We start from the raw sequence: 13,332 nt of genomic DNA, 5'->3' as shown, positions 1-13,332 counted from the left end.
TTAAGAGTACGACAACTGTCGAGGTACACAAAGGATTAAGGCAAGGTTGTCCTCTATCACGGCTGCTGTTCATGCTTTATATTATAAGTATGGAAAGGTTACAACGAAGCATTCTAGGGTATAAACCGTCGTACAGATTAGGCGGAAAGGTTGTTGAGCAACGACTATCGGGTTTGAAGTATGCGGATGATATTGTACTGTTAGCAGATAGCCAGGAAGATTTGCAAACTCTAGTTAATTACTGTGGAGACGAAGGAGACAGTTCAGGTTTCAGTTTTAGTGCAGCTAAGTCCGGTAGGATGTTTTTCAACAATACAACTGATCAGGAGCTTACAATACAAGGCCATGAAATACCCCGAGTAGGCGAATACAAATATCTCGGGGTATGGATAAACAAAGGGCAGATGTACACGGAAAAACACGAACAGTCTCTCATAGCAAAAGGGCGAAGAGATGCCGGGATAATGAAACATAGGGCATTGTGGGGATACAACAGGTATGAGGTACTGAGAGGTATTTGGAAGGGAGTAATGGTGCCGGGGATTACTTTCCGGAATGCGGTCAAGTTCAGTCGAGACAACAAGTAAATCATGGAAAGCTGTTGGAAGATTAGCACTAGGTGCCCACGGGAAAACCACAAACGAAGCAGTTATGGCTGGGCATCGTTCGAAGCATGGAAAGCTCAGAGTAAAATCCTATACGAAAAATGTCTGAGGAAATTGGACGATAACAGGTGGAATGCCAAGGTATTTAAATACCTATACAGAAAGAGCGTTGACTCACAATGGTGGAAAAGAACTAGGAAGCTAACCAGTAAGTATGCCAGACAGGAGGACAAAGAAAGACAGAGTATTAAATGACAGGTTAAAAATGTGGAAGGTAAAAATTGGATAAATTCAATGGAAAAGAAGCATAGTGTGGAACTATATAGATACTATAAACAGCAGATCAGGAAGGAAGCGTTTTATGATAACTCAAGAGGCAGTGCCCTACTCTTTGAAGCTAGGTCAGGAAGTCTTAGAACGCGGAGCTATAAAAAGAAATTTAACAAGGAAGAAGACACATGTACTGTGTGTGGTAAATATGTAGAAACAATGGAACACCTCATACTAAAATGTGATGGTATCAATCCCGATGTCGATACGGCCACAGTCACGCTTCCAAGGCCCTAGGGTTCAGAGATAACAAGAGCCACATAAATAAATATGCAGTGGAAATTAGCAAAAGGTGATTGGAGGATTGGTGGCTCAAAAGCAGAGAGGTGACATAAGGTTAAAAGGGTAGGAAGACGTATTCAAGGTAAATACCAAATTTTAATAACACACAACACAGGTAAACAAAAATAAAAGGCAAAATAAAAAGCTGAGCATGGTGGTAACTGCCATCACCCTGTTTCAAAGGGGACGCTCCTACCTTCCATCCATCCATCTATCGTAGTTGCCAAGCCGCAAGCGTTTTCTTGAGGGAGCCAGCTGTGACTCTCGATGCAATTTCATGATCTTTTTGTCAGCAAAGCGAACGCACAAGACAATCACAGCACCGGTAACTTTGTAGTTCCTGCTTATCACTATCAACATGGTGATGCTAGACTTACGAGGTAGTAGGAGATTCCAAACATGACCATACGCACATCATACGCACATGACCATAAGCGATGCTCATAGGGTTTCTAAATAAATACCCTAAAGGGAAACGTGGCACTAGTGTCTACGGGAGCTTTCATGAGCGTTGCCTCAACCTACATGGGAATGATGGGAAGTGCAGGTTTCAGATTGAGTTCGATCTTTAGACTAGTGGCGTTTGCTTGCGGCGCAGTAAACAAAGCTATACCCAAATATTATCGTGTAAAATATAATTTTATTTCTGTAGTATGTTATATAATGTACAACACGCTACAAACTTTGTATGACTGAGTGAGATGGAAGCATGTTTTAACACCAGAACACACTAGGGTATGCATTCTTGTGCGATTCTGTTCTCGATTTAATGCCAGAGAATAATTATTTATTTTTTCAACAGCAATAACAACCGTGCATGTACTTATATAAAAGTGCTCATTAAGTATTTATGGAAATAAAAATGTATTGTTAGAAAGTGTTGCAGCCTTAAGCAGAATGCTACAAGTGTCGTCTGCTACGACGCCTGCTCGCTGCAAACGCGAGACTTTTCTCACAGACGACAGGCGCTTGCGAACTCTCGCGCTCTTTCGAAAGGCTGTGTCGGCTGTCACGATTGCTGAACGTCTTAAGTGTCCTAGCTGCAGTGCTAGCTAGGACACTAGTGGCCTCCTACGAGTATGCTTCATCATATTTTATATTGATGTACCGCTTCCAAAGCATTATGGCGTAGCTTTGCACTTACCCATTTTGCGACACTAGACTACAGCCAGGAAGCAGCAACCTTTCCTACCACAAGTTTGTGTTCTCAAAGTCCTAAAACACGCATTTCAATGAGCACATAAACGAGCAATGCATAATGAAGTCCTCAATAAAATTTGATTGTCAAGCCACTAGAAGTACAACTGTATATGTCTTGTATCAGTAGTGCCTTTTTTTTCCTATTCTGAAGTTTCATAAAGCATGTAACGCTACAGCACCAACCTAACACACTTAACAAGCCAAGGTCCAAACAATCAAAACATGTTCTTTAAACATTTACGATGCCATCGCTTTCTCGTCAGGGCTTCGACACCACACCGCGACACAAACATCGTCCCAGTCACTGGCCCAGCGTGCTAGTATCGCCACTTTGAGCAACAGAACAAAGGCAGAGTGCTTTGCGTTGCACTGTCCCACTGCAGGTTAGAGCAATTGCGCTTGGAGAGAAACCAAAACCGCCAAAAAAATACTTGTAGACTAGTTCGCCAGTCAACAGATTGCCAATCTGAAGCCTGTATTTTCCATCATTCCCATGATGGTTGAACGATCGCAGCGCCAGATTTCTCTCTAGGCATATTAATATGAAACTTTATGACGACGCTCATGCTGATGCTGCTGGGGCTGTACCCGTTGAAACTGGTTCCACAGCGCATGGCTGCTGCGGCTGCGGATGATGATGATAGGTATAAGCCTCGGGGATTTGGTACCGAAGCTTCAGCGGAACTTCGTAATAATGAAGCATCTTGGTGAATACAGGATTAAATTACGTATGCTATTCTGAAATATTCAGTAATCTGAAATCCATAGTACTGAAAGTTTTTTACACTGAAAATATAGGCATTTTGACAGGAATATTAAAGAATTCATAAATCTGAAAAGCTTGTTAATGTGGTGTTCGTAATAACGAGATTTTACTGTACCTTGAAAAATATCTACAGAGGTTCCACAGCTACCTTGACTCTAAACAAGAAAAGCAGGAAGATACCTATAAAGAAAGGGGTCAGACAGGGAGACACAATTTCTCCAATGCTATTCACTGCGTGTTTGGAAGTATTCAAGCTATTAAACTGGGAGGGCTTAGGAGTAAGGATTGACGGCGAATATCAGAAACCTTCGGTTTGCCGATGACATTGTTCTATTCAGCAACAATGCAGACGAATTACAACAAATGATTGCGGACCTTAACAGAGAGAGTGTGAGGGTGGGGTTTAAGATCAATATGCAGAAGACAAAGATAATGATGAATAGCCAGGCAAGGGAACAAGAGTTCAAGATCACCAGTCAGCCTCTAGAGTCTGTGAAGGAGTACGTTTACATAGGCCAATTAATTGCAGGGAACCCTGATCATGAGAAGGAAATTCGAAGAATAAAAATAGGTTGGATCGCATACGGCAGACATTGGCAGCTCCTGAATCAAAGCTTACCATTATCATTGAAAAGGAAGGTGTACAATCAGTGCATTTGACCAGTGCTGACATATAGGGCAGAGACTTGGAGACAAGAAGCTCGAGAACAAGTTAAGGAACGTGCAAAGGGTGATGGAACGAAGATTGCTAGGCATAACGTTAAGAGACAAAAAGAGAGCGATTTGAATCAGAGAGCAAACAAGTATAGATGATATTCTAATTGACATTAAAAAAAAATGGAGCTGGGCAGGTCATGTAATGCGCCAGTTTGATAACTGTTGGACCACTAGGGTTACAGAATGGGTTCGAAGAGAAGGGAAACACAGTTGAGGACGGCAGAAGACAAGGTGGAGCGATTAAATTAGGAAATTCGCGGGCGCTGGTTGGAATCTGTTGGCACAGGACAGGGGTAATTGGAGATCGCAGGGAGAGGCCTTCGTTCTGCAGTGGACATAAAATAGGGTGATGATGATGATATATAAGAAACAAACATTTATTGCAACTGTTCAAAAGGAACAGCTTCACTGAAAATCCGGTTGCAAGTCTCCAATGTCACTCACATCTGCTGTATTCTTTTCTTGCGGATATTGCAAGTAATTTACGTTGATTGTAATTTGTTGCCTATAATCTCGGTAATACTATTATGTAAACTATTGATACATTTATGCTGTAGGCATAAACACCAAGTGCAATTTTTTTTTAATTACTAAAATTGTTTGTAGCAAGCGTGCATTCTTTTTGTGCGCTCTATGGCTAATTACTGGGCGGGATCCGGGACCTCTGTGAGGCAATCATTGCCTTTTGTACCTGCATCATCTTGTTATTTCATAAAATTGGAATAAATGCAAATTCAAATAATTTTTTTGAGCCCCCTATGTTTGACCATGCGTTAATGATAAATAGGTCTATGTCTGGTAAGTACAACTATATATATATACGTAATTTGTCGGTACAAGTAATTTCCCCTATGTTGTCCTTGGTGTCTTATCATGAGAAACCAACGAACAAAGACACCAAGGACAACATAGGGGAAATTACTTGTACCGACAAATTTAATTAAAGAAATGATTATTTAATGGCAATGAAAGCAGGTTAAAAGACAACTTGCCACAGGTAAAGAACTATCCCACGTTTTCACATTACACGTAGCATCGCACACGTAATGCGAAGACGTGGGTGTGCTACTTTTTGCCTCCATCATAGTACATGCTCAGATGTAAACTATCTCAAACCAGGTGTTATCACTAGGTGTAACTCGCACAGTCAAAATCACACCGTTTGATCACTCTAGACATTGTTGACGACTGCACCCCATGCCCGCTGTGGTACAGAATTTGCCAAGAACCAGTTTGGCTCATCATTTTAGTTCATGAAACCTTTAATGAGCTATGGCAGAAGTAACACAGCTTGCAAAACCATCTCAAAAACATTGCATAGCAAAGCACTACGTGTTTTTTCTTATGCACTATTTTTTTTACTGTCGTTCCTACATCCCTGCCAGTATTGCCAAGAGGCTACATGACTAGGCAGACATTACAGAAAAAAAAAAAAATGTCACTTATCACTTTTTTTGGTTATCATTTGGCAATAACATTTAATTACGAACTCTCAATCACACTGTAATTGCAAAACTGAAGCCAAAAAGTAGTGAAGTTATGTCAGATTAGCAAAAATCCTAACTATCCTCTTTGGATCCCCTGTGCATCCCTGTGGACAGTTGCTTACATTATTTTCATAATTATACCAAAAATAGTAAGTCACTATATCCTGTTATAGAATAAAGCTAAATGCAGGCAACCTTCTATGTGAAGCATGTGATCATTCTGTGGCAACCAGTTTTTTAGAAGACTGCAATTTTTTTATGTGTACAGCTGCATTGTCACTGACGACGAAAAGTGGATGTGTAGTACATTTGAAATACCACCACATGATGCAGCAATCTGGAATGAAAAGTTAGGGCAAGGAACCACCATATCATCCTGCACCTGTTTGTCTTTAGGAAAACAAGACAATTTTACTTGAACAAACTGGAGATATGGATCTCTGTTCATATATATGGAGGTACAGATGCAAGCATATGCCCACGCCATCAGATCAAGGAAGTAATTTTTTTAGGTTCATAAGATACCAGTTGACAATGAGAACTGACCTTGAAAAGTATTGTGTCACTAAGATTTTTTTTAGTGTCTAAGGAGTTTATAGCACCACTTTCTACATATGCGCCCTTTAAAGTGCTAAAAAAGAGATTGGCGTTCCAGGTATCACTTTCTCAAAAGTGTGCCTTTGGCAGTTCTGGACTATGTTAATTGGAATCATGGTAACGATACTTCAGCGCAAGGAGACAACACGAGCGCTGTCTCACAACTGAAATTTCATTAGGATCTACCCATAATATACAGTATACACATACAAAAAGGAAACAAGAAAACAAAGCAAAGACCGCTGAATAACCCGGAATCAATCCACTACGTAGAATCCTAGGGGAAAAAAAAAAAACAGACCCGATGCACTCTCGATCGGCATGGGCAGTCTAATACCCCAGTCACACGAGCATGCCAAAGGTCCTTTGAAGTTAAGGAGCATTGAGATTTCAAAGACACATTAGTTCAAGGGATATGTGTTGGTGCTACACGGCCTCCAGATGGTCTCCGTTGAAGCTTTTAACAGAAACCGCAACGCATTCTTAGCGCTGCCATCGCCTCGAAAGCTATAAAAATATGGCCCAAATGCATCTTATAATAAATTTGTCATATTTTTTCAGCAATATTTATTTTTCTTAATCCATAGAAACATCAAAACGAAATTCACACGTAGTAAAGGCATTACACATGTTGGTGTTGATTATTCGTTGTTGCCCTTGCTTCAGCTGCTTTGTTTCATTCCTTGTGGCTAGGCAGCGGCATCACATTGCAACAAGTGTAGATGCAAACCAGAATTCCGCAGGTGCTCAATTTTATATAAAAGCCAGAACCAGACAACCCGTGAACTAGCTGAGACTTTTTTTCATTAGGAAACACAAAGATGCATGCGTCGGCCAGGAATCACTAACCTTACATGACACGGGGTACTACTACATTGATATTATTGACACTACATTGATACTACATTTAGACTGTCTGTGCCAATTCAGAGTGTGTCACCTCTGTTTTTTCCTAGGATGTCACATAGTAGTTTGATTCTGGTTTATTCTGTGGTCTGCTTTGTTTTCTTTTCTTCCTTTCCGTATATGTATATATTCTGGGTAGATCCCAATAAAAATTCAGTCGTGAGGCTGTGCTCATGTTGTGCACTTGCGTTCTTTTGTCCCTTGTTTTTGTGCTGAAGTTTCATAACCATGAATCCAACATTCCAACTAGCCTAATTAGCAGTGTTAATTGGAATGCCAAGGCACTTCTAGCAAATTTTGGATATGCTGCACCATTTAGCTGTGGCACTGCTAGAAGGCACAAGAGTCTCCAGTGCACAACTAATAATTGACACATTTCGGCAGTGACGATACGTGTGTCGCTATATTGCTTCAATCTACTCGCATTAATATCGACAGTCATCCTGAGATGGTTTCTGCCGAAGTTGTTTAAGTGTTCCACATAAAAATGAACACCTGATCTTTGCACTGCCAGTCTACACATGACAATTTCGTGTAGCCTCCGAGATAGTGGCGTGCTGCATGGCGTAGTCTATGGCGACCTGATCTTTGCACTGCCAGTCTACACACAACAATTGCGCGTAGCCTCCGAGGTAGTGGCGCGCTGCATGGCGTAGTCTATGGCAACCGCCACGAGATGCCATGACAACACTTTTGGCTGGGGCTTTGCCCTCTTGCCTTTTCCGCAGTGTAGCTTTCAGCCCGCTAGTGGAGACATAAAGAGAGAGAAAGCTGGGTATCACGGTGTGGTAGCTCGACTTGTAGTGAAGGAATCGAGAGAAAACTCTTTAGCAAAAATGCAGTGTTTAGCCAGCACATTTTCGCCTACATGCTACTCTGCAGGGAATGAAATGAAGAAGAAAGGCCCTAGAAGGTGGGCAGAAGAAAAAAAAAATGCAGGTTGTGTGATGTTAACAGCAGTAGAGTAAGTGTGCAATGCGATGAAGGTAGATGGCAATTGCAAAAGAAAATAAAATCTCAGTCTTGAATGAGATGAAGTGCATGAGAAAACCAACTGAATTATTAAATAAAAACAAGTCCAGGGCTTCGCACCCCTTTGATTCACGAGACCAGGGACCAAGCATCCGTGTCAATGTCAAGTAGCCTTGGTCAAGCTTTTCCACAAATTTTTGCAGCATAATATTTGTGGGATGATGTCCTTTAATATGAAGAGCATTCTATGACGAGTTGAAAAGTGTTTCAAGACCCCTTTAAGGAGCACAAGCAATGCACAAAATATGTACTTAAAAACCATCCGAACCTTCATACAACTACTAGTGGTGCAACAAAGGCAGCCAAAACATATCCCACAGTGCAAGCAGCCATCCTTACAATGCATTGTCTGATGGATTAGATCGTTCTAACACATGTGTTCACTACTTTAATGTGAAGTTGTGCAAAGCATTACGTTATATTGGGGGTTTCGAATTGCAAAAACATTTTGGCGATAAGAAACACCACTGCAGTGACTGGCTCTAGATTAACATGTAAGATCTTAAGTACAGACACACTGCAACAAAACATACGGGTGTATCTGTCTTTGCACTCTGCACACATACGAACAGCCCTGCAGCAAGCCAATTTTAAGATAAATTACTTTGCTGACTGGAAACTTATCATGGCACCACTGCGAACGCTTATGACAGCACAGTAAATGCTGTGAATTGCAAGCATTGCACTACTTACACTGCATGACTTCTAAAACTAATATCTGATTATGAGGCATGCCGTAGTGGGGGACTGTAATAATTTGGACCACCTGGGGTTCTTTACCATGCACCTAAATCTAAGTGCACGGGTGTATTCGCATTCTGCCCCCATCAAAATACAGCCGCCGTGGCCAGGATTCAATCCCGCAACCTCGTGCTTAGCAGCCCAACACCGTATCCACGTAGCAACCACGGTGGGTTTGCATGAGTTCTGTATGGCTACTGTAACTAGTAAAAAAATGCAGAAAAATAAAACATTATACAGCAAGCAAGGTATGCAAGTCAAGGTAGGCCGTCAGTACTGCAAAATACCAAACCTAATATGACACATGGTTGCACATGTTCTTGCCAACATGCAACAAAACATTTATTTCCTACTGCTTTTTCTAGCCTACACAAAAGGGCATATTTTAGACTAACACATTATTTTAGTTGTCTTATAGTGGATGTGTGGAAATGAAACGGCGATGGTGGAGCTACAAGAATTCAGTAACATTTGCAATATGTTACACCAAAAGGCTGTGCAGTGCCGATTTTCAAAACTTACTGATAAAATTCCCCTATCTGCCCTGCATTGTGCATGCTTTATGGGATAGCGAAAAATTCGGCAAACACGCGGTGCGATTTTAGCATTCGATTACGCGCGATTTGTCGTACCCAGAAACCGCATCCAACCCATCAAGTTACAACAAATGACAACTGCCGGGGCTGCCAACGCGTGGCGCTAGGGAGCCCACATGGAAGTCGCGCTTGCATGTAGGCTGCCTAGTTGCACGTAGTACTGAGCGTCTCGTACTTTAACAAACTATTGATAAATTTGGTGTTAACCATTTCGTTCTTCAAATAAAGCCATCAATTTTTATGAAGCGTCGTACGATGCAGCGAACGCGTTGAAACATGGCTGCTAAGACTGTTGGGCGCCCACGAAAACTAAATTTGTTGGATACCTCGCCGACATAACTAATCGTACGCCGTGTAGATACCCATTTCAGCCGAGGGTGCCAGTTTCATGGCATGCATGGCACGTACTCCGTGGCACGTACTGCGGTATGTTTCCACGCGTTATATTTTGACTGCGTCACAATGCCGACACTGCGGCATGGTTTATACACACGCAAAAAGTTTGCAGGAGCGCCTTAAAGACATCACGCTAGGTGACTAGACAATTCAGAAAGGCACAAAATTAAGAGCGAACGTGTTCCGTCATAACTTACGCTACTTTTCCTGCATTCTTCGAGTTCCTTACACGTATAGAGCACACCTCCCCAACTTCGGTGAACAAAGGAGCAAGTGTTTGCTGAAAAACAGGAAAGAAAAAGAGACCTATGTTAGGTCATCACAAAACTTACAAAAGTACGTTTGGTTAACCTCTAGGGGCATGCGAGATATCTTTTGACATTACAAAGCAAAGCCTGCCAAGCATGCGTCGAGTGCTGCGTTTGAGTAGCGTTGGTTCGATTTCTCCCCAATACTTGCCTCTGTAACGTTCGAAGGCAAATTACCAACAAATACGTCGAACAGTGGCTTCCTTGTGGCCATAACTCGAAAAATATACAAATGTCCCTATAGGAAAACAGACTTCCATAGAAAAATCCCAGGCAGAAACGCACATGCTATGAAGCACGTGTAAAACACCGATCAAAGCTCGCGCAAAACGCAAGCGCCGCCACAACATTGAAAGAGTTTACTACAAAATAATAAATTATGTGGTTGGAACCACTATAATGACGTTCATTACTAAAATAAATACTGCATAAATCTTACCAATCAATTGAAATTATTCATTTTGTGAAATTTTTTAAGACGATGTCACTATACACGAGAGCGAAGCTAGCCGCGACCAGCTGGTTGTGCTAGCCACTGCTCTCGGTACAGGCAGCCTATGGCAGCCTCATAAAGAATCAAAGTGTACGTAGTAGCATTAGTAGCGTGTTAGGGGCAACGATGGACGACAAATTTTCTCCCTACAGTGATAGCTATGACACACCTGACTTCGTATTTGATTACACCTCAGCGTTTGATTATTCTTCTATTCATCACATGACGGCGCTGAAGAAACCCGAGAAATACATGACAATATTTAACTATAACAAGCGCCAGGTTGTTGTGGATTTGTCAGGTGAACTCCTCTTTTCTGGTTGCTAACTTGTATGTTCAATCAAGTTACAACTCCCTTTAACGACTTAGGGGAATGTTATGTAACTGGTTGACTTAACAGATACGAACTGTTTCAGAATGCGAGCCAGAACCGTGGCAGTCGACTGTTATTAGAACGATCGTGACGTTCTTCTGCTACCTCTTCCTCGTTTTCACATTTCCAGTGACGTGCTGGGTCTGCATAAAGGTATATTTTTGGTAGAGTACCTTACCCTCTTCGACTCGTTTACAAGCTGTCGCCTTTATGTCACGCAGAGAGTGCCGTCCCTGGAAAGAATCGCCGTCTTTCGTTTGGGGAAGCTGCAGCCAGTTCAGGGTCCAGGTAACACTGTCGCACGAAAGCTTGTATTGCCTCGGGCGTGCATACACAATACTAGCGTTTTGCTGTAAACGTGCCTGAAGTTTTTACTTTTGTCATTCGTTGACCAGAACTATGTGAACACTCGTCGCAATCCATCACAGTGTGTCTCGCCATGCCTTCATCACTACCAGTGTGTTTTCAGTATTTGACGGGTTGCTGCGGCGTTTGCATTAAAATGCATATGTCCAGCCGTTGTATTACAGAAGAAATTGTGTGCAGGGCCGTAAGCAGGAAACAAAACATGCGTCGAAGTGCGAGAAGCTAGTGGACCATAGTACTGCATGTTTATCCTTTAGGCGTAAATGTGACATCTCAGCATGGAGGGACACACATGGGACACACACACATTTAGCTGCATTCCTGTGTGCTGTGTTCTGAAGGCAATCAGCACCATGCTCGTAAAAGTAGAAATCAACGATAGTAGGTTTTCTTGAAAAACACACTCACTCGTCCATAGCTCTAACTGACCTACCTTATAGGGAATTTTTTGCGATGCTACGTTGAGTGGCAGCAGACAAACACCCTCGTAATTTTTGAAGGCAAAGGTTTCTCTTAACCTGAATCTTCACAGCCAGAATGAAAGTTTGTGAACTGGCATGCAGAAATGGCACTATGTTGTGCCTAGTACTTCATTTGCAGGCATCTACTCATCCACCTCCATTTAGGGTGGTGCTAGTCGCTGACCCAGGGTAATGAAGCTAAGCAAGTCAAGAGTCATCCCACAGCTCTGATAGCACCTCATGTTAAATACTCACAATTGTCTTTAACCCTGAAATGATGACAAATATAAATGCCCCCCCCCCCCCAAAAAAAAATATAGATGTTTATTCGCTATCTAAATGTGCAAAAAAGACATCAAGAAGAAGCATAATCAGTGAAAGAAAAATATTTTGTGGAAACATTTTCAGCAATAGGGAGGAAACATCTGGCAGAGAACTGAATGGGCTTCCCCTCAAGTCACCTATGACTTCATTTGAAATTTGTACAGACAACTCATGTTATGTGAACCGTAGGTGTGCATTTTATTTGCTCTACATAATGTCTGTGATTCCACTGCAGCCAGATATGTTTCATCAGTCTGTCTCTTCTGACCATGCTATCAAAAAAAGATGAGGCATGTGCACAACTTCCTCCTCAGTTGTTCCTGTTCTAAACTAACAAATGGCGCTTGCTGCATGTCATTTGATGTTGGCCAAAGACATTTAGCTAGCAAATTCGTACGAAATATGGAAACTTGGCAACAATAACAAAATTTTTTCTTGTATGTTGCCTCTATATATAGTCAACGCTTGTCCATAAAGGGTTAATATATTAGAGCATGGGTAGTACAAACAAGCTGTCTTCTTTCTTCAACCGTTTTTTTCTGTACCAGCATGTAAGTGCATGAGAAACATTGCTTAAATAAATGTAAACCCATGAAATGTGCTTAATGAATCGGAATTCAAATTTTCAGAAACAAAAAACCCCCCAAAAAATGTAAAATTGGCTTTCATTGTCCTTTCAATGGCCTTGCTGAAGAAAACAAGATCAAAGGTTTTGCAGAGAAGCAAAAGGATGCACTTGCAAAAAACCATCCATAGTTGTCAAGCCTACTGTGTAAATGCAAATGGGAAAGGTAAAACTGAAGGCATTGTGAACAAGCTCAGTCATATAATAGTGTTAAGAGTCAGCTATACTGACTGTGCATTAGACGCCTATTAGATGTGAGGGAATGCAAAGGAATTTGAGCAGTAGAGAGCACAGTGCGTGTTCTGTGTGCTCATTGTTTCTGATCACTGTGACTAGCATCAGCTACATTACACATAGTCCTGTGCAGTACCAGTTTTTTCTTAAACGTTGAGTTAGTGCCCTGAGCAGTTATTCATTTAGGTATGCTGGTAATGAATGCACGTAACCAAAGGCAACAAAGAGAAATGGTGAAGGGCTTTACATCAGATGATCATCAAGTGCTATTACTTTCTTTTTTTTTCCACGTGTAAAAATAGATCACATCCATCATCTTTAAAGCGAAGCTTTCTTTGCCTCTTTCTTTGGTTTTCCCACCTCTGCTGCTGCTGCCACCACCACCGCTGCCGCATTGGGAGTGGTCCAGAGCGTGTGTATACATGGAAGGAGCATGGCAGAGATGAAAGGAGAAACGGGAAACTCGTTTGGACCTTTGCATTCGGTTGAAAGT

The 13,332-nt window shown here is 41.7% G+C and overlaps 2 protein-coding genes across 8 annotated transcripts in view; one reads left to right on the top strand and one right to left on the bottom strand.

The window, feature by feature from the left end:
- The window catches only part of LOC135907720 (serine/threonine-protein kinase 31-like), a 326,396-nt gene extending 316,108 nt beyond the window's left edge, over positions 1 to 10,288 (bottom strand). For all 6 annotated transcript variants that reach the window (XM_065439440.1, XM_065439441.1, XM_065439442.1 and 3 more), the window contains exons 1-2: positions 10,115 to 10,288; positions 9,853 to 9,935 (exon numbers count right to left, since the gene is read on the bottom strand). In XM_065439440.1, the coding sequence (XP_065295512.1) occupies positions 9,853 to 9,935; positions 10,115 to 10,177 (146 nt within the window). In that variant the 5' untranslated portion in view covers positions 10,178 to 10,288. The remainder of the gene's footprint in view (positions 1 to 9,852; positions 9,936 to 10,114) is intronic.
- Positions 10,289 to 10,478: 190 nt separating this feature from the next.
- LOC135907718 (stomatin-like protein 1) overlaps positions 10,479 to 13,332 on the top strand; it is a 122,890-nt gene continuing 120,036 nt past the window's right edge. The window contains exons 1-3 of one of the 2 annotated variants that reach the window (XM_065439439.1): positions 10,479 to 10,757; positions 10,873 to 10,982; positions 11,051 to 11,117. In XM_065439439.1, coding sequence (XP_065295511.1) covers positions 10,583 to 10,757; positions 10,873 to 10,982; positions 11,051 to 11,117 — 352 coding nt within the window. In that variant the 5' untranslated portion in view covers positions 10,479 to 10,582. The remainder of the gene's footprint in view (positions 10,758 to 10,872; positions 10,983 to 11,050; positions 11,118 to 13,332) is intronic. The other variant, XM_065439438.1, reaches the window with a different exon arrangement.

Source organism: Dermacentor albipictus, chromosome 1 (assembly GCF_038994185.2).
Source record: "Dermacentor albipictus isolate Rhodes 1998 colony chromosome 1, USDA_Dalb.pri_finalv2, whole genome shotgun sequence".
Classification (NCBI taxonomy): Eukaryota; Metazoa; Arthropoda; class Arachnida; order Ixodida; family Ixodidae; genus Dermacentor; species Dermacentor albipictus.
The sequence above is the reverse complement of the archived record's forward strand: the minus strand, read 5'-3'. Positions and strand labels throughout refer to the sequence as shown.